The sequence below is a fragment of the Procambarus clarkii genome, chromosome 37 (genome assembly GCF_040958095.1).
Source record: "Procambarus clarkii isolate CNS0578487 chromosome 37, FALCON_Pclarkii_2.0, whole genome shotgun sequence".
NCBI lineage: Eukaryota > Metazoa > Arthropoda > Malacostraca > Decapoda > Cambaridae > Procambarus > Procambarus clarkii.
In genome coordinates, this window is record NC_091186.1 from 28,132,348 (window position 1) to 28,159,738 (window position 27,391).

The 27,391-nt window shown below is 48.2% G+C and overlaps 1 protein-coding gene across 1 annotated transcript in view; it reads right to left on the reverse strand.

The window, feature by feature from the left end:
* Positions 1–8,567: 8,567 nt before the first annotated feature.
* LOC123765996 (peptidyl-prolyl cis-trans isomerase-like) overlaps positions 8,568–27,391 on the reverse strand; it is a 39,920-nt gene continuing 21,096 nt past the window's right edge. The window contains exons 2-3 of the mRNA XM_045754859.2: positions 12,398–12,577; positions 8,568–12,293 (exon numbers count right to left, since the gene is read on the reverse strand). Coding sequence (XP_045610815.1) covers positions 11,781–12,293; positions 12,398–12,577 — 693 coding nt within the window. The 3' untranslated portion in view covers positions 8,568–11,780. The remainder of the gene's footprint in view (positions 12,294–12,397; positions 12,578–27,391) is intronic.

The window sequence follows — 27,391 nt, forward strand, 5'->3', positions numbered from 1 at the left end:
AACAAAAACGCATAAGGCGAACGATATCAAAAGTATCTGAGTCACCAAGAATTCTATCGAGGGACAGGTGACCGCGAGGGGCGGTCGGAAAGCAAGACATACGCTCGTCCTGGAAGTCAGGACATTCAAGAAGGACATGCACGACCGTAAGAGGGACAATGCAACTAGGACAATAAGGAGCAGGGCGGCGCTCCATCAAGTGACCATGGGTTAAGCGAGTATGGCCAATACGTAACCTCGCCAGAGCTGTTTCCCACCGCCGGTTACGGTGGAAGGAGGACTGCCACGGGGAAAACAACATTTAAGAGTACGTAGCTTGTTACCAGTAACAGACAACCAAGAAGCCTGCCAACGGGTAAGGACTGAGGAATGGATAACCGGGTAAAAGTCGGAATACGGAATGCCCTTACGAGAGATGGGACAAGAGCGGACAGCTTCCTTGGCGGCAGCATCCGCACGCTCATTTAAAGACACACCAATATGGCTGGGAACCCAACAAAACTCAACCGACTTAAATTTACTGTGAACGAGAAACAGCCAATGCTGGATCTCGACAACCACTGGATGAACTGGATTAAAGGACCCGAGAGCCATGAGGGCACTACGAGAGTCAACAACAACTACAAAGGAAGACTGACAACGAGAAAGTAGGAGACGAAGAGCATAGAGAAATAGCATAAAGTTCCGCTGTAAAGATGCTAGTCTCCGGAGGCAAGCGACACATATATGTGCGATCAGGAAAAACAACAGAGTAGCCAACACCGTCCGCTGACTTAGACCCATCGGTGAAGACAGAAACGGAGCGGGAGTGAGAAGAAAAGTGCTCGAGGAAAAGGCGTTTTAGAACCGTAGGAGGGGTAAAAGCTTTAGTGATACGGGTCAAGGATGTACAAAACCGCGGAAGAGGGGACCCTCCACGGGGGCAAAGAAGGAACAACACGAGGAGAAACATCAGAAATACGAACGGAAAGAGAATCCTGCAGGCGAGATAACCGGACAGAAAGAGGGAGGTAGTGAAGAGGAACAGGAACCGCAGGAGGGGTAAAAGTTAAAGCACGACAGAGGCGAGAGGAAGGATGTTGCAAGGACCGCGCAAGATAGCGAAGACAGTAGCGATCACGGCGGTCCTGGAGAGACAGGAAGCCAGTGTCAACATACAAGCTAAGGACGGGAGTCGAACGAAAGGCACCAGAACTGAGGCGCAACCCAATATGGTGCAAAGCATCAAGACGGCGAAGAGTAGAAGGAGAAGCAGACGAGTAAGCAGGGCAACCATAATCGAGCTTAGACAGGACGAGAGAGGAATGTAAAGCAAGGAGAGTGCGCCTATCTGCCCCCCAAGAAGTATGGGACAAGACCCGAAGGAGGGTAGGGGCCTTAGAGCACTCAACACGGAGGTAAGAGATATGGGAAGACCAAGACAAACGAGTGTCAAGGAATAACCCCAAAAGCTTCGCGGAATCTTTGTATTCAAGGGGATGACCATAAAGTGACAAAGAGGGACGAAGAACAACCCGTTTCCGCGTAAATGTCATGGCACAAGTCTTAGAAGTAGAGAACTTGAAGCCATGATCAGTGGCCCAAGACGACACAGCATCAATTGCAAGTTTGAAGCCGGCGTTGAAGGAGAGGCGAATCATCACCCTGACAACAAAGGGTAAGATCATCGACATAGAGAGCGGAGAAGACACCAGAAGGAAGAGAGGAAAGAAGACCATTGAGGGCAACCAGAAAAAGAGTAGTGCTCAGAACACTACCCTGGGGCACACCTTCGTATTGCTGAAAAGAGGGAGAGAGCGCGGTACCAAGGCGCACCCGAAAGGAACGACGAGAGAGGAAGCTGCGGAGAAAGAGAGGGAGATGACCACGAAGGCCAAAAGAATGAAGTTGAGATAGGATATGATAACGCCAAGTGGTGTCGTAAGCCTTTTCCAGGTCAAAAAGGACTGCAACAACGGAGGTCTTCGCAGCAAAAGCAGTACGAATATAGACCTCCAAGTTCACCAGGACATCTGTCGTGCTGCGGCACTTGCGGAAACCAAATTGAGAAGGGGGAGGAGGTGATGGTGTTCCAGGAACCACATCAGACGAACGTTAACCATACGTTCAAAGAGTTTGCAGACACAACTTGTGAGAGCAATAGGGCGAAAGTCCTTAGGGGAAGTACCCAGAGACCCCGGTTTGCGAACAGGGAGGACAACGGCATCGAGCCAGACCTCAGGGACTGACGACGACTCCCAGATCCGATTATACAGACTCAGTAAATACTGAGACGTGCTCGAAGGGAGATGGCGAAGCATCTCATAATGAATACCATCAAAGCCCGCCGCCGTAGAACCGCAGAGGGCCAGGGCAGAACGAAGTTCAGAGAGAGAGAAGGGATCATTATAGGGAAGCTGAAGATGAGTGCAGAAATCTAAAGGACGAGACTCAAGGACAGGTTTACGAAGAAGGAAAGATTGGGGAAGATGAAGACCAGAGCTAACAGAAGAAAAGTGGGAACCCAGTTCGGAAGCGACCTGCAACGGGTCCGCCACAAGAGTATCATGGAGGTGAAGGACCGGTGAAACATCGGGAACGAACTTACCCGCTATCTTGCGGATACGCTTCCAGATCTGGGCCAGAGGGGTTTCGGACGTAATTGTTGAGACATAAGATGCCCAACATTCACGTTTAGCCGTACGGATGGCCCTACGGGCCACCGCACTCGCTTTCCGAAAGAAAAGAAAAGAATCGGTCGTCTGCCTATGGCGGTGCCTCTTCCAGGCTGCACGCTTACAGCGGACAGCCCGAGCACAGTCCGCATTCCACCAGGGAACGCACTTCCGTGGACCCCGAGAGGAAGAGCGAGGAATAGAGCGGAGGGCAGCGTTGAAGACAGTGTCATGAAAAAAGGGAGGAGAGCGCGAGAGAGAGGCAGAAGGGAGAGGTCAGAGAGAGCAGCACTGAGGGTAAATAGGGTCCAGTCTGCCTTAGCAAACTGCCACCTAGGGAAAGAGAGGGAAGGGCGAAAAGAGAAAAAGGAAACAAGGATGGGGAAATGATCACTTCCATGGAGGTCATCAAGAACCTGCCACGTGAAATCTAAGTAAAGAGAAGAAGAGCAGAGAGAAAGATCAAGACAAGAAAGGGTGCGAGTCCGAGAGTCCAAATGAGTGGACTCACCAGAATTCAGAAGAGACAGGGAAGAAGACAGGAGAAACGGCTCAAGGAGGCGACCCCGGGTATTCGTCAGAACGTCACCCCAAAGAGAATGACGACAATTGAAGTCCCCTAGCAGGAGCACAGGCTCCGGCAAGGAGTCTAGGAGGTGTTTCAAATCAGGAAGAGAGAGCGGGACACTCGGGGGGAGATAAATGGAACAAACTGTGTACCATTTCCCCACAAAGATACGAGCAGCAGAACAATGGAGAGGCGAAGGAAAAAGTAAAGGAACAAAGGGAACATCTGCACGAATCAAGAGAGCAGAAGAATTAGAAGCCCCAGCAATGGCTGGGGGGGGGGGGAGAGAAAGGAATAGCCACGAAAACGACCAGGACGAGCACCAAGCATTGGCTCCTGGAGACAGACACAAAGAGGCGAAAACCGCGAAATCAGAAGTTGGCGTTCGAGGAAATTGGCGTAATAACCTCGAACGTTCCATTGAAGAATGGACAACGACGAGAAGAGAAAGGACAAAAACAGAGAACAAGGAAGAAACAAAGGCGAAAGAGCAACAGAGCACGTTAAAGAATATCAGGGTCGGGATCAGGGTCAGCAAAGTCAGGGTTAGGGGGCATGGGTAAACTGAGCAAAGACGGAGGGAAGGAAACGGGAGAACAGATCAGAGGTGGGCGGGCAGGGTCCGGAGGAGGAAGAGGAGGAGACAACGGAGAGGAGCAGTCAAGGACAGCAGTAGGAAGAGGGGGAGTAGAAAGAGGGGAGCGCACCCCAGCAAGAGCAGCAACCGAAAGGGAAGCAGGGCCAAAGAAACCTCCATAGCAGGAACAGGGGGCGCAACCACTGAAACGGGAGGGGGAAGGAGCAACAGAGCCAGAAGTAGGAGCTAAGGAAGAAAGCGAAGCCTTCTTACCCGCCGGGGAAGAGGAAGGAGAGGAGCCAGGCTTACGCTTCTGACTTAAAGAGACAGGTGTCCCAGCAACTACGTACCGGGCAACGGATTCCAGTGTCTCAACAGGAGAAGCCGAACGAGAGCACACACGACGGCCGTGAGGAGAGCGATGGACATCCGCCTACACCGACAGGCAGCGGGGAGAGCCGATAGATGGAGGAAGAGGATGGGAAGGAGGATCGGAGGGGGACGAGGAAGAAGACACAGGAGACATGACAGACCGGGTTGAAAGAAGGGGAACCCCAGACAGAGGACCAGGAGGGGGACCCCTCGGGAAAGAACTCAAAGGAACAGAGGAGGGGGCAGTGGGCGTATCAGGGTCCAAGGCCCGAAACGGTTGAGAGTCTGAGGAAGGGGGGAAGGACGAGGAGAGGAAGAGCGCAACACGCGAGCATAAGAGATGTTAGTATAAGGCGGGAGCCGGCGAACCTGGCGCCTCGCCTCAGGAAAAGACAAACGCTCCCGGTGCTTCAGGTTAAGGACGGCCGCCTCAAGCTTGTAATGGACACAGGCACGGGAGAACGTAGGATGGGCCTCACCGCAGTTGAGGCAGCGAGCTTGGGGAGAAGTGCACTCCGACTTAGAGTGACCTTCACTCCCACACAAAGGACAGAGAGAGACAGTCCCAGAGCAGCGGAGGGCACCATGCCCAAACCTCCAGCACTTATTACAAAGTCGAGGAGAAGGAATATACTCCTGGACAGAGCACCTAGCACCAGCAAGAATGACAGAGGATGGAAGGGTCCTACCATCAGAGGTGATCTTCACAACGCGAAGGGGTTGACGGCGACGACCACGAGGGGGACAAGTAAACGAGTCAACCTGGAGGACAGAATGGCCTTGGGCATCAAGGATATGCCGAATATCATCGTGGCAATCCTGCAGATTCCGAACACCGGTTGCAACATGGGGAGGGAGGAGAATAGTGCCAACACTGGAATTCATCTGAACGTTCTTGGAGACCCGAACAGGGATCTCGCCAAGGCAAGATAAGGCAGCCAAGCGGGAAGCCGCATCCTGAGAAGGAGCAGCAATGACACGTGTACCGAGACGAGTGGGGTTGAAAGTAACACACGCATCCACGGAATCTACAAGATGCCGATGGAGGGAGAAATCGTCAGGAGGCGCAGAATCAAGAGGGAGGAGATCAAAGTATTTGGCCCATGAAGCAGGACCAAACAAGGCCTGATACGCATCAACACGGGAAGGAATCGAGCGAGTGCGGTTGGGGCGCGAACGGCGTTGAGAACCCCTAGAGAGAGAGGGGTCAAAAGGCGCAGTAGTCACAACGAAAGACTGAGCCACACCAGGGGACGAAGTGGTCACCACCGGGGGCTGGAGGCTCGACCCAACCTCAGAGGAGGGAGGGGAGCTGGGGGAAGAAGTCAGGACGGTCAAAGGAGGAGCAAGGTCGGGGCCCAACGCAGCGGGAGCTACAGAGCCTGGTCTTCCAATACAGGCCGACTCGGGGGCTTGGTCGCCCACCCCACGAGCCGGAGAGGGTACAACGGAAACATTCAACGACATAGAGACGAAAAGTGACAAATTCATCCACGAATGTGCCCCCATACCCACCATGGAGCCACAATTAGAGGCAGGACACCCAACAGGAAGCTATCGCCGATCATGCCGGGGCCCCCTAGGGGTGCGTCGTGAGTATACGCCCCACAAACGCCACCTTAAGAACCGTCAGTCCATCGAGATCGGGTTCAGCGACGAAAGGGGGATTGACAATAAAAGGTTCCCCTCGCTCGAGACGTCGGGTACTACAGTTCTACGGGTGCAAGAGTATGCCTCCTCAAGCACCCGGGCGTCAAAATAGAAGAAGTCCAAAGAAATAATCCAAAACAAGCAAAAGGTCGGCAGGAAACGACAAGCAGATAGGAGAAGAGGGGGGAGAAAAACGAAACATAAGGAAAAGGAAAAGCGATCCGGCACAATTGGAGAAGACAGCAGCAGGAGTGCAAGGCCAGAAAAGGACAGAGGACTGCCCAACGGAGCATCACACTCCGGCAGCCGTCCACCAAGCCCCCTCACGACGCCAACGGGCCGGAAGGGGAGGGGGAGTATCAACACAAGACAGAACACGAAACAATGGGTATAAATTGGATAAGTTTAGATTTAGGAAAGACTTAGGTAAATACTGGTTCAGTAACAGGGTTGTTGATTTGTGGAACCAATTGCCGCGTAACATTGTGGAGGTGGGGTCCCTCGAGTGTTTCAAGCGCAGGTTGGACACGTATATGAGTGGGATTGGGTGGTTATAAATAGGAGCTGCCTCGTATGGGCCAATAGGCCTTCTGCAGTTGCCTTTGTTCTTATGTTCTTATATTGGCAAGACATGGTAACACTGGCGGGAGAGAGGAGGAGGGGTTAAGGGAGGATTTCAAGACGTCTGCCAGCCAGCCATTATACATAAATATACATGAATACAATATAAAGTGTAAATATATACATGTGTATCAAAACTATGTCTATGTGGTATACATCTCACAATGCCAAAATCTAATTTAATGTTAGAGGACAATGTAATGAACAATAATGAAAGGGAAATTACACAGTATACATGACAGTAATACATCCGAGACCTAAATTTATACATTCTCCATCATAGTTCACATAATATTTCCTATACAGCATTATGTAACATTCCATAATATAAGCATACACGGATGTTTTTCAAGCTACATGACATTAGGCTACTGCTATTCACTAGACTTCTAATATATATCCACAAATACATGGCAAGGACTTATAGTACAGATATATAATATACATAGATATATGTGAAATACATTGGCAATACACATTTAATATTAGTGTGTTGTCGAAAAAAGAATAACTACATAAATTAATATTAATGATACTAGGCTAATCAGTCAAGATATCAGTATACAGTTTGAGCACATCATACACCAGCTACAGTATGATCATATTGGTGTATGTGTGGTCATAACACCACCTCACACCCATATGGTAATATCACAACACACCATGGTCCAGTATGGTAATATCACAACACACCATGGTCCAGTATGGTAATATCACAACACACCATGGTCCAGTATGGTAATATCACAACACACCATGGTCCAGTATGGTAATATCACAACACACCATGGTCCAGTATGGTAATATCACAACACACCATGGTCCAGTATGGTAATATCACAACACACCATGGTCCAGTATAGTAATATCACAACACACCATGGACCAGTATGGTAATATCACAACACACCATGGACCAGTATGGTAATACCACAACACACCATGGTCCAGTATGGTAATATCACAACACACCATGGACCAGTATGGTAATATCACAACACACCATGGACCAGTATGGTAATATCACAACACACTATGGTCCAGTATGGTAATATCACAACACACCATGGACCAGTATGGTAATACCACAACACACCATGGTCCAGTATGGTAATATCACAACACACTATGGTCCAGTATGGTAATATCACAACATACCATGGACCAGTATGGTGATATTACAACACACCATGGACCAGTATGGTAATATCACAACACACCATGGTCCAGTATGGTAATATCACAACACACCATGGTCCAGTATGGTAATATCACAACACACCATGGACCAGTATGGTGATATCACAACACACCATGGTCCAGTATGGTAATATCACAACACACCATGGACCAGTATGGTAATATCACAACACACCATGGTCCAGTATGGTAATATCACAACACACCATGGACCAGTATGGTAATATCACAACACACCATGGACCAGTATGGTAATATCACAACACACCATGGTCCAGTATGGTAATATCACAACACACCATGGACCAGTATGGTGATATCACAACACACCATGGACCAGTATGGTGATATCACAACACACCATGGTCCAGTATGGTAATATCACAACACACCATGGACCAGTATGGTGATATCACAACACACCATGGTCCAGTATGGTAATATCACAACACACCATGGACCAGTATGGTAATATCACAACACACCATGGACCAGTATGGTAATATCACAACACACCATGGTCCAGTATGGTAATATCACAACACACCATGGACCAGTATGGTAATATCACAACACACCATGGACCAGTATGGTAATATCACAACACACCATGGTCCAGTATGGTAATATCACAACACACCATGGACCAGTATGGTAATATCACAACACACCATGGACCAGTATGGTAATATCACAACACACCATGGTCCAGTATGGTAATATTACAACACACCATGGACCAGTATGGTGATATCACAACACACCATGGACCAGTATGGTGATATCACAACACACCATGGTCCAGTATGGTAATATCACAACACACCATGGACCAGTATGGTGATATCACAACACACCATGGTCCAGTATGGTAATATCACAACACACCATGGACCAGTATGGTAATATCACAACACACCATGGACCAGTATGGTAATATCACAACACACCATGGTCCAGTATGGTAATATCACAACACACCTGAGTGATTGTGAGGTGATGGTGATATAGCAGTGATAACAATATAATACAGATAGTGTGATAGTGATACTGAGGTGATGATATGACAGTGATAGTGAGATGATGGTAATATAGCTGTGATAGTGAGGTGATATAGCAGTGATAGTATAGTGGTGATATAGCAGTGATAGTATAGTGGTGATATAGCAGTGACACTGAGGTGATTGTGATATGACGGAGTGATGGTGGGGAGATGGTGATATAGCAGTGATGGTGAGGTAGTGGTGCTGTAGCAGTAATATTGATATATCAGTAAATGTAAGGAGGAAAAATATCAGTGAGGTGATAATGCAATGAAAGTGAAATGATATTGGTGTAGCAATGATAGTGTTATGTGATAGTGAACTATTGGTGATATAACAGTGACAACAGCTGTCATATGGTGACACCAACAATTTGTTACTCAACATGGTCAGTATATTTATTTATTTATTTATTTATTTATTTATTTATATATATACAAGAAGGTACATTGGGTTTGTGAGAATACATTGGATAGTACAGTATTTACATTCTTGTAAAGCCACTAGTACGCGCAGCGTTTCGGGCAGGTCCTTAATCTAGCAGATAATTTTAAGTAGGTAATTTCTATCAGAATTGATAAATGATAAAGACACATTACAAGAGAAAAATGAGATGAGAGAGATAAGTATATTAAATCACATTGTTATATTAAAGCTCTGATTGATTACATTGACAGCTTGATTAGTAATTTAAACAAGATTAATAGACCCCATACAGCAGATTGACAGCACATATAAGACAGCAATGATCACAATGGTAAAGATGTTCAGAATGGGTACATAAAGATTGGGAGACTGGGTAGCAAAAGATACAGATAAACAAGATTTATAAACACCATACAACAGATTGGCAGCACATATAAGAAAACAGCAATGATCACAATGGTAAAGATGTTCAAATTGGGAACATAAAGGTTGGGAGATTGGGTAGCAATTGATAGAGTGCAATTTTAAGGCAAAAAGTGAAAAACTATGAAGATGAAATTAGGTACTTTTTAGTATTGATTTTGAATGATGTAAAAGTTGGACAGCTTTTCAATTCAGTAGGGAGTGAGTTCCATAAACTGGGTCCCTTTATTTGCATAGAGTGTTTACACAGATTAAGTTTAACTCTGGGGATATCAAAGAGATATTTATTTCTGGTGTGGTGATAATGGGTCCTATTACATCTGTCCAGGAAGAGTTTCAGACAAGGATTTGCATTTAAGAACAGGGTTTTGTAAATGTAGTTGACACAAGAGAATTTGTGGAGTGAGATTATGTTTAGCATGTTTAGGGAGTTAAACAAGGGGGCTGTGTGTTGTCTGAAAGCAGAATTTGATATTATTCTGATAGCAGATTTTTGCTGGGTGATGATGGACTTGAGGTGGTTTGCAGTGGTTGAACCTCATGCACAGATACCATAGTTGAGATAGGGATAGATTAGTGCATAATATAGAGAGATGAGAGCAGAGTTAGGAACATAATATCTGATTTTGGAGAGTATACCAACTGTTTTAGAGACTTTCTTAGTTATGTGTTGTATGTGGGTACTGAAGTTGAGTCTCTTGTCTAGGAATATGCCAAGAAACTTTCCATCATTTTTATTGCTAATGTTTACATTGTCAATCTGAAGCTGAATTGCATTTGTAGATTTGCTTCCAAATAGGATGTAGTAGGTCTTTTCTATGTTAAGTGTTAGTTTGTTGGTTGACATCCATAAGTGGACTTTTTTTAGTTCATTATTAACAACATCATTTAGTGTATGTGGGTTGGGATTGGAGTAGATGAGGGTAGTATCATCAGCAAACAATATGACCCTAAGTGTAGGACCTGAGGTGATGGTGATATATAGAGGTGATAGTGAAGCTATAGTGATACAGCAATGATAGGTTACAGTACTGAGAAGATATAGCATTGATGGTGATACAGCCATGTTTGTCAGGTATATGATACCAAGGTGTTAAATACCAAAGATAGTGAAGTTATGACGATATAGTGATAAAAGTCTGTCCTTAAATTGCTTTGGCATCAAAGCACGCTGTCCATGGTGATGCAGGAGTGATGGTGATGGTGGTGGTACAGTGAACTAGAGTGGCAGCACAACACCACAGTAGTGATGGTGGTAGTACAGTGAACAAGAGTGGCAGCACAACACCACAGTATTGATGGTGATGGTACAGTGAACTAGAGTGGCAGCACAACACCACAGTAGTGATGGTGATGGTACAGTGAACTAGAGTGGCAGCACAACATCACAGTAGTGATGGTACAGTGAACTAGAGTGGCAGCACAACACCACAGTAGTGATGTGATGGTACAGTGAACAAGAGTGGCAGCACAACACCACAGTATTGATGGTGATGGTACAGTGAACTAGAGTGGCAGCACAACACCACAGTAGTGATGGTGGTGGTACAGTGAACTAGAGTGGCAGCACAACACCACAGTAGTGATGGTGGTGGTACAGTGAACTAGAGTGGCAGCACAACACCACAGTAGTGATGGTGATGGTACAGTGAACTAGAGTGGCAGCACAACACCATAGTAGTGAGGGGCCTCGTAGCCTGGTGGATAGCGCGCAGGACTCGTAATTCTGTGGCGCGGGTTCGATTCCCGCACGAGGCAGAAACAAATGGGCAAATGTTTCTTTCACCCTGAATGCCCCTGTTACCTAGCAGTAAATAGGTACCTGGGAGTTAGTCAGCTGTCACGGGCTACTTCCTGGGGGTGGAGGCCTGGTCGAGGACCGGGCCGCGGGGACACTAAAGCCCCGAAATCATCTCAAGAGAACCTCAAGATAAGATGGTGGTGGTACAGTGAACTAGAGTGGCAGCACAACACCACAGTAGTGACGGTGATGGTACAGTGAACTAGAGTGTCAGCACAACACCACAGTAGTGATGGTGATGGTACAATGAACTAGAGTAGCAGCACAACACACAGTAGTGATGGTGGTGGTACAGTGAACTAGAGTGGCAGCACAACACCACAGTAGTGATGGTGGTGGTACAGTGAACTAGAGTGGCAGCACAACACCACAGTAGTGATGTGATGGTACAGTGAATAAGAGTGGCAGCACAACACCACAGTAGTGATGGTGATGGTACAGTGAACTAGAGTGGCAGCACAACACCACAGTCCACCACAGTCACCTCTGTAATGTCACTGTGGTTGACTGCTGCCCTCACCACATCCAGGCCGCTCACCACATCACCAAACACATCTGGCCACTGGCGACCATCCTGGCGGTCCCTGGTGGCGATGACGAACTGGGCACTCCTGGGACCCCCCAGCCCCCACCAGGACAACACAGCTCCTGCCTGGCCTGACTCCCGGTACTGCCCCTGGAGGTCAGGCAGCAGTGGGGCTCCTCCCTTACCATCATTAGTCTCGTAGTCTCCGCCCACCACACGCTCCCCCTGCCGACCCTTGTTCCACATCTGCAACAGTTTAGTGTTGCGGTAGGTGTGGCCCCGCTGGCCCGTACACAACAACACAAACTGTCTGGCCAGCGGAGTGTCAGGGATCAGCCGGATGGTGACCCGCCCTCTTGTTGACCCCGCCCACCCGAGGTCAAGGAACGCCAGGGTGCAGGAGGGCTCCAGCATGCCCACAACCTCACTCTCCTGCAGGAAATGAAATAAATCATGCTGACAACTGTATAACAAAATGTTATCATAACTCACTAAGTCAGTAATGTCAGTAAGACTAGTGGGTGTAATAAAGTAACCTGGAGGGTGTGGGCGTGGGCGGGCGTGGGCTGACGCAGGAGTGAGTAGAGGTACAGCTGTCCGTCTTGTAGAGTTATCCTGGCGGAGCGGCGGCCATCTTGGTCTTCCTGGACGGCCACCACCCGACCAGCCTGCACCAGCCTCTTGACGGGCTCCCTCATCCTGCGGAGGTCCTCAACCTGTGGACAGTGTCAGCCCCATTATCACCTGTGGTCAGTGTCAGCCCCATTATCACCTGTGGACAGTGTCAGCCCCATTATCACCTGTGGTCAGTGTCAGCCCCATTATCACCTGTGGACAGTGTCAGCCCCATTATCACCTGTGGTTAGTGTCAGCCCCATTATCACCTGTGGTCAGTGTCAGCCCCATTATCACCTGTGGTCAGTGTCAGCCTCATTATCCAGCCCCCCTTTACTGGCAGGCGATTGTTGCTGAACCTGTAGCTCCAGCCCCCCTCTACTGGCAGGGAATTGGTGCTGGACCTGTAGCTCCAGCCCCCCTCTACTGGCAGGGGGTTGGTGCAGGACCTGTAGCTCCAACCCCCTTTACTTGCAGGGGGGTGGTGATGGACCTGTAACTCCAGCCCCTCCCTCTACTGGCAGGGAGTTGGTTCTGGACCTGTAGCTCCAGCCCCCTTCTACTGGCAGGGGGATGGTTCTGGACCTGTAGCTCCTGCCCCCTCTCTACTGGCAGGGGGTTGGAGTTGGACCTGTAGCTCCAGCCCCCTCTACTGGCAGGGGGTTGGTGCTGGACCTGTAGCTCCAGCCCCCCTCTACTGGCAGGGGTAAGGTGAGGTAATTATCAAAAGAAGGCACCAAACCGGGAAGGCTATGTAGCACCATCAAAGTGCAAAATAATCAGAAGGCGCTAAATATCACCAAGAATGCCAATACGATTACAAAAATGCATAAGGCGAACGATATCAAAAGTATCCGATAAACCTAGAATTCTATCGAGGGACAAGTGACCGCGAGGGACGGTCGGAAAGCAAGACACGCTCGTCCTGGAAGTCAGGACATTCAACAAGTATATGCACAACTGTAAGAGGGACAACGCAGTTCGGACAATAAGGAGCAGGGCGGCGCTCCATTAAGTGACTGTGGGTTAAGCGGGTATGACCAACCCGCAGCCGTACCAAAGCAGTTTCCCATCGCCGGCTACGGTGGTAGGAGGAAGGCCACGGGGACACACTATGTTTGAGAGTACGCAGCTTGTTACCAACCACAGAGGACCAACAACCCTGCCAACGGGCAAGAATGGAAGAATGAATAACAGGATAAAAGTCGGAATAAGGAATACTTTTACGGGAGATGGGACAAGAACGGATTGCTTCCTTAGCGGCAGCATCCGCACGCTCATTGAAAGAAACACCAATATGGTTGGGAACCCAGCAAAACTCTACTGATTTAAATTTACTAGAAATAAGAAACAGCAATGTTGAATCTCGATGACCATCGGATGGACAGGATTAAAGGACCCTAGAGCCATGAGGGCACTACGAGAATCAACTACAACCACAAAGGAGGAATGAGAAAGCAAGAAACGAAGAGCATAGAGAATAGCATAAAGTTCTGCCGTAAAGACGCTAGCCTCTGAAGGGAGGCGACACATATAAGTACGGTCAGGAAAAACAACAGAGTAGCCCACACCGTCCGCAGACTTAGACCCATCAGTGAAGATGGAAATAGAGTGGGAGTGCAAAGAAAAGTGCTCAAGGAAGAGGCTTTTCAGAATAGTAGGAGGGGTAAAGGCTTTAGTAATACAAGTCAAGGACATACAAAACTTGGGAAGGGGAACTCTCCACGGAGGTAAGGAAGGAACAATACGAGGAGAAACATTAGAAATATGAACAGAAAGAGAATCTTGTAAGCGAGATAACCGGACAGATAGTGGGAGACAATGAAGAGGAACAGGAACCACAGGAGGAGGAAAAGTCAATGCACGACAGAGGCGAGAGGAAGGATGTTGGAAGGACCGCGCAAGATAGCGAAGACAGTAGCGATCACGGCGGTCCTGAAGAGAGAGAAAGCCAGTGTCAACATACAAAACTAAGGGCGGGAGTCGAACAAAAGGCACCAGAGCTGAGACGCAACCCAGTATGGTGCAAAGTATCAAGACGGCGAAGAGTAGAAGGAGAAGCAGAAGAGTATGCAGGGCAACCATAATCGAGTTTAGACAGGACGAGAGAGGAGTGCAAATAGAGGAGCGTGCGCCTATCCGCTCCCCAAGAAGTATGGGACAAAACCTTAAGGAGGTTAAGGGCCTTAGAGCATTCAACTCGGAGGTAAGAGATATGGGCTGACCAAGACAAACAAGTGTCAAAGACTAACCCCAAAAGCTTCGCGGAATCCCTGTACACAAGGGGATGACCATAAAGCGAAAGAGGAACAAAGAACGACATGCTTCCAAGTAAAAGTCATAGCACAAGTCTTAGACGCAGAGAACTTGAAGCCATGATCGATGGCCCAAGACGACACAGCATCAATCGCAAGTTGAAGCCGCTGTTGAAGGAGAGGGGAATCATCACCCCGACAGCAAAGGGTAAGATCATCAACATAGAGAGCAGAGAAGACACCAGAAGGAAGAGAGGATAGAAGACCGTTGAGGGCGTGGGGCCCTCTCACACCCAAAAATCGTGTTTTGGGTGTGAGAGGGGAAGGGCCACGCGGTGCGAGCTCCGCGGAAAACAATATATATCTAGGGACATTTCAGTGATACAGGAACTAAACACAGTCAGATAACTTTTAAAGTGTGTCTCAACATATTAAGCAATATATCATAGTGATTACCATCCGACCGTTTGTGTTAAAGGAAAAATAAGTGAACTTCGTGTGTAGTCAAGGCCTGCCCTCGTGGTGCCAGGAGGCCTTAGGCGATAGTTGCCAAGTCGTCAATAAATCACATCTCTCGCTATTGAAACATCAAGTAATCAGTGCCCATAGTGCAAAGCTCTCTATGCAAAACCTGTGTCTATTATAACAAATTAAGATAACATAGTCTAATATCAAGTGAACAAATTACACACAAAATAAGTCCGTCGTGTGTGTGTAAACAAGGGCCACTTGGAGGTAGGCCCACCCCAGTACCCTCTTGTGTGTGTATTCTTTCAAATAGTGTAACGTACTCAGGTAACTAGTGCCCAGACACAGAAACTAGATGCCTCTACTGTATGATAACTAGTGGGAAAATGCAAGTAATGTAATCTAACAAGTGAACAAAACAAATTAAGAGTGCGACACGTGGTAGCAACAGTGGCCGTCCATACAGCCTCTTCCAGGCCTATCTCAAGTTGGTAAACACCCACGGTCAACACCCACGGCCAGCTCCCACGGCCAGCACCCGCGGTCAACTTCCCCCACCGGTCAACACCCCACCTTGTAAGACCATCACCACTGAACAGAAGTGTTCAAAAAAATGGCTTTGATAAAAACGTGCATAGAATGCAACATGAAGGTAGATTACCAACAGAGCTTTCAATGCCAACTCTGTTCAGCAGCCATACACAAAAAATGTGCCAACATGACTAACAATTCAAGGAGAAATGGTCCCAGTGACCACTCTGTGTACTGGCTCTGCAAAAAGGATGATGTAACTTTTTTGAAATTGATGGAAATCCTGGATAAAACTCCCGCCGAAAACAGAGAATTACTAATTAATGCCTGCATAGCAATTTCTAATGTCTTCAAACAAACTGTACATGACACCAAGGTACAACCAGCTGTAGCACAGAGCTCTGTGGCAGCGGCGCCTGAGCAGGGCGCGGAGTCGGGGATGCCTGAGCAGGGCACGGAGTCGGGGATGCCTGAGCAGGGCGCGGAGTCGGGGATGCCTGAGCAGGGCGCGGAGTCGGGGATGCCTGAGCAGGGCGCGGAGTCGGGGATGCCTGAGCAGGGCACGGAGTCGGGGATGCCTGAGCAGGGCGCGGAGTCGGGGATGCCTGAGCAGGGCACGGAGTCGGGGACCCCTGAGCAGTGCGCGGTGTCGCAGGCACCGGAGCAGAGCGCGGTGTCACAGGCACCGGAGCAGAGCACAGTGTCGGGGGCGCCGCAGCAGAGTGCGGTCCCTGGCAGAGGGAAACAAACAAAACAAGGCCCCAAAATCTGTTGGTATTACAGATGGGCTACCTGTAAGCATGGGGAATCGGGAAGAATAAATGGAACATGTACACACAATCACCCTAGAAAGTGCAGAAACCTCCTCAATACAGGTAAATGTAGCAAAAGCTGTGAATTCTTTCACCCAGAAATTTGCAAGAACTCTTTGGACAGGAAAGAGTGCTTCAATGCTGAATGCCCAGCTTTTCATATAAGAGGTACCAGGCGAATAAAACCGACAGACTACCACTATGAAAACAGCCACTACTCCATCAACCGGGATAATTTTTTAGCAAGAGGAGGAGGAGAAGAATGGCTAAAAATGACCAGACTCTACCACCAACTCGGTCAAATGCTAGAGAGGACGCAAACACAGTGGCCTCCTTACCAGAGCCTCAGATATTAACACCAATTAAAGCATCCAGCACTTCCACTAACACGATAACATCATTTATATTTGCCAACATCCAGGGTATAAAAACACGCAAATCCAACAAAGTTCATTTTATAGATGGTCTCCTTCATGAGGCAAATGCAGTGTTTGCAGCCCTAACGGAAACTCACACAAAGGACTACCTTGATGGTGAAATATGGATCCCAGAATACAATCTCTTCAGATGTGATAGGAAACACCGGCTTCAGGGTGGGGTCAGCCTCTACATCAAAGACACACTCATCTGTACTGAGCTGCTAAACACCTCAAATGATATGGTGGAAGTGCTGATAGTCAAAATAGAGATCCTAAATGTAGTTGTTGTCCTTGTATATAAGTCACCGGAGGCAAACCCTCAGCAGTTTAAAGACCAACTAATGAAAATAGAGCACTGCTTGGAAAACCTCACAAATCCAGCTCCGAACATCATCCTGCTTGGGGACTTCAACCTACGGCACCTGAAATGGAAGCACCTGGCTAATACAGTAATATCAGAAAGAATACCAGGAAGTAGCCTAAATGAGCAGGCACATGCAAATGACCTGCTACGGATGTGCGATAGGTTTGCCTTAAACCAGCAAATAGTAGAACCAACTAGGAAGGAGAACACGCTGGACCTCATTTTCACTAATAATGATGAGTTGATCGGGAACATAATGATTACAAATACCTGTTACTCAGATCACAACTTAATTGAGGTACTGACAACCATGGGGAATGGACCTCCAAAACCAGTCCAGATTCCCGGTGGAGGAGATTTCAGCAAATTCAACTTCAATAATAAACGGATAAACTGGGAGCAAATAAACCAGGACTTCACAGAAATAAACTGGGAAGAACAGCTAGGAAATGCAAACTTGAACCAGTGCCTGGAAAAAATAAGCTCAGTAGCACTAGAAATATGTTCAAACCGCATACCCCTAAGAAAAAAGAGAAAGAGATGCAGATTGGAACGGGAACGTCGTTCCTTATATAGGCGAAGAAAACGAATCGCGGAACAACTTGAGAGTCGCACCCTATCTCAAGAACGGCGAAGAAGGTTAGGTAGAGAAATAGAAACAATTGAACTCAAGCTACAAGAATTATACAAAACCCAGGAGAGGCAAAGAGAGCAAAAGGCCATCAGTGAAATAGAGAGAAATCCGAAATATTTTTTCTCCTATGCAAAATCAAGATCAAAAACCACATCTAGTATCGGGCCCCTGCGAAAGGGAGATGGAACTTTCACAGATGACAACAAAGAAATGAGCGAGTTACTGAGGAAGCAGTACGACTCTGTTTTCAGTGAGCCATTAAATGCACTAAAGATTGATAACCCAAATGAATTTTTCATGGATATGATACCAACATCAAATCACATATCAGACGTCGCCCTATCCCCACTAGATTTTGAAGAAGCCATAAACAGTATGCCTATGCACTCTGCACCAGGCCCGGATTCTTGGAACTCCATATTCATCAAGAACTGTAAAAAACCACTATCGCAGGCCCTTCACATTCTGTGGAGACAAAGCCTAGATACTGGCGTTATCCCTGACATACTAAAAACAGCAGAGATAGCACCACTCCATAAAGGAGGAAATAAGGCAGAGGCAAAAAATTACAGACCGATAGCACTAACATCGCACATCATAAAAATTTTTGAGAGAGTGCTAAGAAGTAAGATCACAAAATACATGGAATCACAGCATCTCCATAACCCCGGACAACATGGTTTCAGAACAGGGCGCTCTTGCCTGTCGCAGTTGCTGGACCACTTATGATATGGCATTAGATGCTATGGAAGACAAACAAAATGCTGATGTAATTTACACAGATTTCGCAAAAGCTTTTGATAAATGTGACCATGGTGTTATTGCACATAAAATGCGTTCAAAAGGAATTACCGGGAAAATAGGCAGATGGATCTACAATTTCCTGACTGACAGAACCCAATGTGTAATAGTCAACAAAATAAAATCCAGCCCATCAACCGTGAAGAGCTCAGTCCCCCAGGGTACTGTGCTTGCTCCAGTACTTTTTCTCATCCTCATATCGGACATAGACCAGAACACAACCTATAGCACTGTATCATCCTTTGCAGATGACACTAGGATTTTCATGAGAGTTGGCAACATAGAGGACACGGCAAACCTCCAATCAGATGTAGATCAGGTCTTTCTATGGGCTACAGAAAATAATATGGTATTCAACGAGGATAAGTTTCAGCTCATGCGCTACGGAAAAATTGAAAACATAAAAACAGGAACCACGTACAAAACGCAGGCAAATCATAACATAGAACGAAAAGGCAATGTAAAGGACCTGGGTGTACTCATGTCGGAAGACCTTACCTTTAAAGAACACAATAAAGTAGCCGTCACAACTGCAAGAAAAATGACAGGTTGGATAACAAGAACTTTTCACACTATAGATGCTATACCGATGATGATACTTTTCAAAACGCTTGTGCTATCTAGAGTGGAGTACTGCTGCACAATGACAGCCCTTTCAAAGCTGGAGAAATTGCTGACCTAGAGAGCGTGCAGAGATCCTTTACTGCTAGAATCCACTCAGTAAAACATCTAAATTACTGGGACCGACTAAAGAGCCTAAATCTGTACTCCCTTGAGCGCAGGCGGGAGAGATACATAATAATTTACACGTGGAAAATAATTGAGGGGCTGGTCCCAAACCTGCACACAGAAATAACACCACATGAGACCAGAAGACATGGCAGGATGTGCAGAATACCCCCGTTGAAAAGCAGAGGTGCAACAGGTACTCTGAGAGAGAACTCTATCAACATCAGAGGCCCGAGACTGTTCAACACGCTTCCACTACACATAAGGGGCATAACTGGCAAACCCCTCACAGTGTTCAAGAGAGAACTGGATAAGCACCTCCAAAGGATACCTGATCAACCAGGCTGTGACTCATACGTCAGGCTGCGAGCAGCCGCGTCTAACAGCCTGGTTGATCAGTCCAGCAACCAGGAGGCCTGGTCGACGACCGGGCCGCGGGGACACTAAGCCCCGGAAGCACCTCAAGGTAGGTAGGTAGGGCAACTAGAAAAAGAGTAGTGCTCAGAACACTACCCTGGGGTACACCTTTATACTGCTGAAAAGGAGCAGAGAGAGCAGTACCAAGCCACACACGAAAGGAACGACGAGAGAGGAAGCTCCAGAGGAAGAGAGGGAGGTTCCCACGAAGGCCAAAAGAATGAAGTTGAGACTGAATATGATACTGCCAGGTAGTGTCGTAAGCCTTTTCCAGGTCAAAAAGGACAGCAACAACGGAGGTCATCGCAGCAAAAGCAGTACGGATATAGACCTCCAAGTTCACCAGGACATCTGTTGTGCTGCGGCACTTGCGAAAACCAAATTGAGAAGGGGAGAGGTGGCGATAGTGCTCTAAGAACCACATCAAACGAACGTTGACCATACGTTCAAAGAGCTTGCAGATACAACTCGTGAGAGCAATAGGGCGGAAGTCCTTGGGGGATGACCCGAGAGATCCTGGTTTCTGAACAGGGAGGACAACAGCATCGAGTCAGTCTTCAGGGACTGACGACGACTCCCAGACCCGATTGTACAGACTCAGTAAATACCGAGACATGCACGGAGGGAGATGGCAAAGCATTTCATAATGAATGCCATCGGAGCCTGCTGCCGTAGAACCATAAAGGGCTAGGGCAGACTGAAGTTCAGAGAGAGAGAAGGGATCATTATAGGGAAGGTGAAGATAAGTACAGAAATTTAAAGGACGAGATTCAAGGAGAGGCTTACGAAGAAGGAAGGATTGGGGGAGATGAGAACCAGAACTAACAGAGGAGAAATGGGAACCCAGTTCGGTCGCAACCTCCAACGGGTCCGCCACAAGAGTACCATGAAGGCGAAGGACCGGTGAGACATCGGGAACGAACTTACCCGCAATCTTGTGGATACGCTTCCAGACCAGTGGAAGAGGAGTTTCGGACGTAACGGTGGAGACATAAGACTCCCAGCAAGCACGTTTAGCCGCACGGATGGTCCTACGGGCCACCGCACTCGCCTTCCGAAACAAAAGAAAAGACTCAATCGTCTGCCGGCGGCGATGTCTCTTCCAGGCTGCACGCTTACAGCGGACAGCCCGAGCACAGTCCATACTCCACCAGGGAACACACTTCCGCGTTCCCCGAGAGGAAAAGCGAGGAATAGAGCGGAGGGTAGCATCAAAGACAGCGTCATGAAAAAGAAGGAGGGCGCGAGGGAGAGGTAAAACGGAGAGGTCGGAAATAGTAGCACGGAGAGTAAAGAGGCGCCAGTCAGCCTCGGCAAACCGCCACCTAGGGAAGGAAAGAGGAGGGCGAAAGGAGAAAAAAGTGACAAGGAAAGGAAAATGGTCACTGCCATGGAGGTCCTTGATGACCATGGCAGTGACCATTTTCCTACTGGCTGGGGGTTGGTGCTTGACCTGTAGCTCCAGACCCCCTCTACTGGCAGGGGGTTAGTGCTGGACCTGTAGCTCCAGCCCCCTCTACTGGCAGGGAGAATGGTGCTAGACCTGTAGCTCCAGTCCCGCTCTACTGGCAGGGGGTTGGTGCCAGACCTGCACCTGCAGCCCCCTCTCTACTGGCAGGGAGAATGGTGCTAGACCTGTAGCTCCAGCCCCCCCCCCCTCTACTGGCAAGGGGATGGTACTGGACCAGTAGCTTCAGAACCCCTCTACTGGTAGGGGTTGGTGCTAGACCTGTAGCTCCAGCCCCCCTCTACTGGCAGAGGGTGGTGATGGACCTGTAGCTCCAGCCCCCCTGTACTAGCAGGGGGTTGGTGCTGGACCTGTAGTTCCAGCCCCCCTCTACAGGCAGGGGGTTGGTTCCGGACCTGTATCTCCAGCCCCCCTCTACCAGCAGGGGGTTGTTGCTGAACCTGTAGCTGAGCCCCCCTCTACTGGCAGGGGTTTGGTGCTGGACTTTTTGTAGCTCCAGCCCCCCTCTACTGGCTGGGGGTTGGTATTGGACCTGTAGCTCCAGCCCCCCCTCTGCTGGCAATGGGTTGGTGCTGAACCTGTAGGTCCAGCCCCCCTCTACTGGCAGGGGGTTGGTGCTGGACCTGTAGCTCCAGCCCCCCCTCTACTGGCAGGGGGTTGGTGCAGGATCTGCGGCTCCAACCCCCCCACTCTACTGGCCAGGGGTTGGTGCTGGTCTTATAGCTCCAGCCCCCCTCAACTGGCAAGGGGTTGGTACTGAACCTGTATCTACAGCCTCCCTTCTACTGGCAGGGGGTTAGTGCTGGACCTGTAGGTCCAGCCCCCTCTACTGGCAGGGGGTTGATGCTGGACCTGTAGCTCCAGCCCTCCTCTACTGGCAGGGGGTTGGTACTGAACCTGTATGTACAGCCTCCCTTCTACTGGCAGGGGGTTAGTGCTGGACCTGTAGGTCCAGCCCCCTCTACTGGCAGGGGGTTGATGCTGGACCTGTAGCTCCAGGCCCCCTCTACTGGCAGGGGGGGGGGTGCTGGACCTGTAGCTCCAGCCCCCCTCTACTGGCAGGGGGCTTGTGCTGGACCTGTAGCTCCAACCCCTTTGTACTGGAAGGGGGGTTGGTGCTGGACCTGTAGTTCTAGGCCCCCTCTACTGGCAGGGGGTTGGTTCTGGACTTGTAGCTCCAGCCCCCCTCTACTGGCAGGGGGTTGGTGCTAGACCTGTAGCTCCAGCCCCCTCTCTACTGGCAGGGAGAATGGTACTGGACCTGTAGCTCCAGCCCCGTCTACTGGCATGGGGGTTGTGATGGACCTGTAGCTCCAGCCCCCCTCTACTGGCAGGGGGTTGGTTCTGGACCTGTACCTCCAGCCCCCTCTACCAGCAGGGGGTTAGTGCTGGACTCTCAGTTAGTGCAAACTCTCAGTTAATGAGAGGAAATGCTACGATCTTCATTGCCCCGATTTCCACGTCAGAGGTACACAGCGCTATATAAGAGAAGAGGTTCAATTTAATAGTCCTGAAAATTTGTTAGAGGCAGGTACAAACAGAGGGAGAAACAGACAGGCAGAAACGTGGCAGGAGTACGGATGGAGAAGGGGAAATGCCCAAGACTAGACTACGGTTCGTCATCAAGCCCACACATACTACACCCCCCAACTACACAGAGACTACCACACTCCCTAGTATCACTTCCAAAACTGGACAAACCATTGCCAAAACAACACACCCTGGGTCAGGGTAGAGAGGAGGGAGAACTACCAAAACCTTCCAGAAGTGACACACAATATGGACAATCATTCATATTTGCAAACATTCAAGGTTTAAAGCCAAAGTCAATAAATAAAGTAAAGTTCATAAATGGCCTCCTATTAGAGTCAAACTCAATATTTGGGGCATTCACGGAAACTCATACAAAAGATTACATGGATGGTGAAATCTGGATTCCAAATTATAATTTATATAGATGTGATAGAAAAACTAGGTCAAATGGAGGAGTAGGCCTGTATATTAAAGAAGACCTGGTATGCACAGAACTACTAAATTCAACTAATGAGGTGGTAGAGGTACTCGGAAAAAAAGGTAGAGAAACTAAACCTAATTATTATTCTAATATATAAACCGCCAGATACAACGATTGAGGAATTCACAGAGCAGATGCACAAAATAGAGAACATACTTGACAACCTAGCAAACCCAGCTCCAGATATTATCTTCCATGGAAATTTCAATTTACAGAGTCTAAGATGGAGAATGGCAAACACAAATATCATAGCAGGGAATGACCCGGGAAATAACCAACCACAGGTCAGAGAACTTTTGAGATTCTGTGACAAATTCTTGCTCAATCAACAGATTACAGAACCAACTAGGAACGAAAACACACTAGACTTGTTACTCTACAAACAATGTTGAACTAATCAGAGATATCACAATCTCAGATACTTCATACTCAGACCATAAGCTCATTGAAGTGCGAACTAGCATAAATAACGGTAATAGGTCTAAGAGACCCAACAAGCGAGAAGGAATATTCAATCAATTCAATTTCAACAATAAGAAGATTGACTGAGAAAAAATAAATGTAGACCTTGCAACCATTCAATGGGAGACGGTCTTAAGCGACAAAACTCCCACACAGGGAATAGCTCAACTGACAGCTGAAGCTTACAAGGTCTGCTTGAAGCACGTGCCTGTGAGGAGGGGCAGAAAGAGGACCACTCTAGAAAGAGAACGCAGACGACTGTACAGGAGAAGGAAAAAAATAACGGAAATGCTTCGGCAGACACAACTATCACAAGCAAGGAAAACAAGCCTAAGCAGGGAGATTGAGGAAATAGAACAAACGTTGAAGCAATCATATGAGTCTGAGGAAATGGAATTGGAACAGAAAGCTATACAAGAGATAAGGAAAAATCCTAAATATTTTTTCACATACGCAAAATAAAAATCCAAAACCTCGACCAGTATTGGACCGTTAATTACAAATGAAGGTACGTACACAGAGGACAACAAAGAGATTAGTGAAATTCTAAGAAGCCAGTATGAGGCTATGTTTAGCACACCAATAAACAACATGAAAGTTGATGACCCAGACAGCTTCTTTGTGAATGACATTCAAGCTGCAGATAATATAACGGATATTACCACAAACTCGGAAGACTTTGAAATAGAAATTGACAATATGCCTATGCACTCAGCTCCTGGGCCTGGCTCATGGAATTCAATATTCATAAAGAAATGTAAAGTACCAGTAGCGAGAGCACTCAGCGTAATATGGAGAAAGAACCTGGATACAGGGAAGATACCAGCAGCACTTAAATCTGCAGATATAGTTGCACAAGGGGGGGGAGTAAAGCCTTGGCAAAAAATTATAGGCCAGTTGCACTAACATCACACATAATAAAAGTGTTTGAAAGAGTGATTAGGAATCAAATTTCTAGTTTTATGGAAAACAATGAACTGCACAATCCAGGACAACATGGATTTGGAGCGGGAAGATCCTGTCTGTCACAGTTACTCAACCACTATGACAAAATCACAGAAGCCCTAGAAGAAAAGCAAAATGCAGATGTTGTATACACAGACTTTGCAAAGGCGTTCGACAAATGTGACCATGGGGTGATAACTCACAAAATGAGGTCAATGGGAATAACTGGAAAAGTAGGATGCTGGATACTCAATTTCCTGCCGAACAGAACACAAAGAGTAACAGTCAATCAGATAAAATCGAGTCCAAGCAATGTTAAAAGCTCTGTACCTCAAGGTACAGTCCTGGCACCGCTACTGTTCCTTATTCTCATATCTGATATAGACAAAAATACACGCCACAGCTTCGTGTCGTCCTTTGCAGATGACACAAAAGTCAGCATGAAAATTACCTCTGCTGAAGACATTGAAAAACTACAAGCAGATGTCAACAAAGTTTTCGATTGGGCAGGAGAAAATAACATGATGTTTAACAGGGATAAATTTCAGGTACTCAGGTACGGCAAAAATGAGGATCTGAAACATAATACAGGGTACAAAACACAATCGAATCTTCCCATATTAGGAAAACAGCATGTCAAGGATTTGGGAATAATGATGTCCGACGATCTAACGTTTAGGGAGCATAACCAAGCAAATATTGCGTCAGCCAGAAAAATGATCGGATGGATTACGAGAACTTTCAAATCCAGGGATCCCATCACAATGGTTGTACTCTTCAAGTCACTTCTGTTGTCCCGTCTCGAGTACTGCTCAGTACTCACTTCCCCCTTCAGAGCAGGAGAGATTGCTGAAAGAGAGGGAATACAGAGAACATATACAGCACGCATAGACGAGATAAAACACCTAAATTATTGGGATCGTCTCAAAGCTCTCCAAATGTACTCTCTAGAAAGGAGACGAGAGAGATACCAAATAATATACACATGGAAAATACTGGAGGGTCAGGTCCCAAATCTACACAGTAAAATAACAACGTACTGAAGTGAACGATACGGAAGAAAATGCAAGATTGAACCAGTGAAGAGCAGAGGTGCCATAGGCACAATCAGAGAGCACTGTATAAACATCAAATGTCCGCGGTTCTTCAACGTCCTCCCAGCGACTATAAGAAATATTGCCGGAACAACCGTGGACATCTTCAGGAGAAAACTGGACGGTTTTCTAAGAGAAGTTCCGGATCAGCCGGGCTGTGGTGGGTACGTGGCCCCGCAGGCCGCTCCAAGCAACAGCCTGGTGGACCAAACTCTCACAAGTCGAGCCTGGCCTCGGGCCGGGCTTGGGGAGTAGAAGAACGCAGTCTCTTTGCAGTCTCCGTGGTGTAGTAGTAAGACACTCGCCTGGCGTTCCGCGAGCGCTATGTCATGGGTTCGTATCCTGGCCGGGGAGGATTTACTGGGAGCAATTCCTTAACTGTAGCCTCTGTTTAACGCAACAGTAAAATGTGTACTTGGATGAAAAAACGATTCTTCGCGGCAGGGGACCGTATTCCAGGGTCCATAGGATTAAGGACTTGCCCGAAACGCTACGCGTACTAGTGGATGTACAAGAATGTAACAACTCTTGTATATATCTCAAAAAAAAAAAAAAGAACTCCCAGAACCCCATCAACCAGGTATCAACCAGGTATCAACCTGGACTTGAAGCTCCAGCCCCCTCTACTGGCATGGTGGTTGTGATGGACCTGTAGCTCCAGCCCGCCTCTACTGACAGGGGGTTGGTGCTGGACCTGCAGCTCCAGCCCCTCTCTACTGTCAGGGGGTTAGTGCTGGACCTGCAGCTCCAGCCCTCCCTCTACTGGCAGGGGGGTGGTGCTGGACCTGTAGCTCCAGCCCCCTATACTGGCTGGGGGTTGGTGCTGGACCTGCAGCTCCAGCCCCTCTCTACTGTCAGGGGGTTGGTGCTGGACCTGCAGCTCCAGCCCTCCCTCTACTGGCAGGGGGTTGGTGCTGGATTTGTAGCTCCAGCCCCCTTCTACCTGCAGGCGGTTGGTGTTGAACCTGAAGCTCCAGCCCCCCTCTACTGGCAGGGGGTTGGTGCTGGACCTGAAGCTCAGGGCCCCCCTCTACTGGCAGGGGGTTGGTACTGGACCTGTAGCTCCAGCCGCTTTCTACTGGAAGGGGGGTTGGTGCTGGACCTGTAGTTTTAGGCCCCCCCTCTACTGGCAGAGGGTTGGTGATGGACCTGTAACTCCAGCCCCCCTCTACTGGCAGGGGGTTGGTTCGGGATCTGTAGCTCCAGCCCCCCTCTACTGCCAGGGGGTTGGTTCTGGACCTGTAGTTCCAGCCCCCCCTCTACTGGCAGGGGGTTGGTGCTGGACCTGTAGCTCCAGCCCCCCTCTACTGGCAGGGGGTTGGTGTTGGACCTGTAGCTCCAGGCCCCCTCTACTGACAGGGAGTTGGTTCTGGTCCTGCTCCAGCCCTCCCTTTACTGGCAGAGGATGGTGCTGGACTTGTAGCTCCAGCCCCCCCCTTGTGGCAGCGGGTTGGTGCTGGACCTGAAGCTCCAGTCCCCCCTTCTACTGGCAGGAGGTTGGT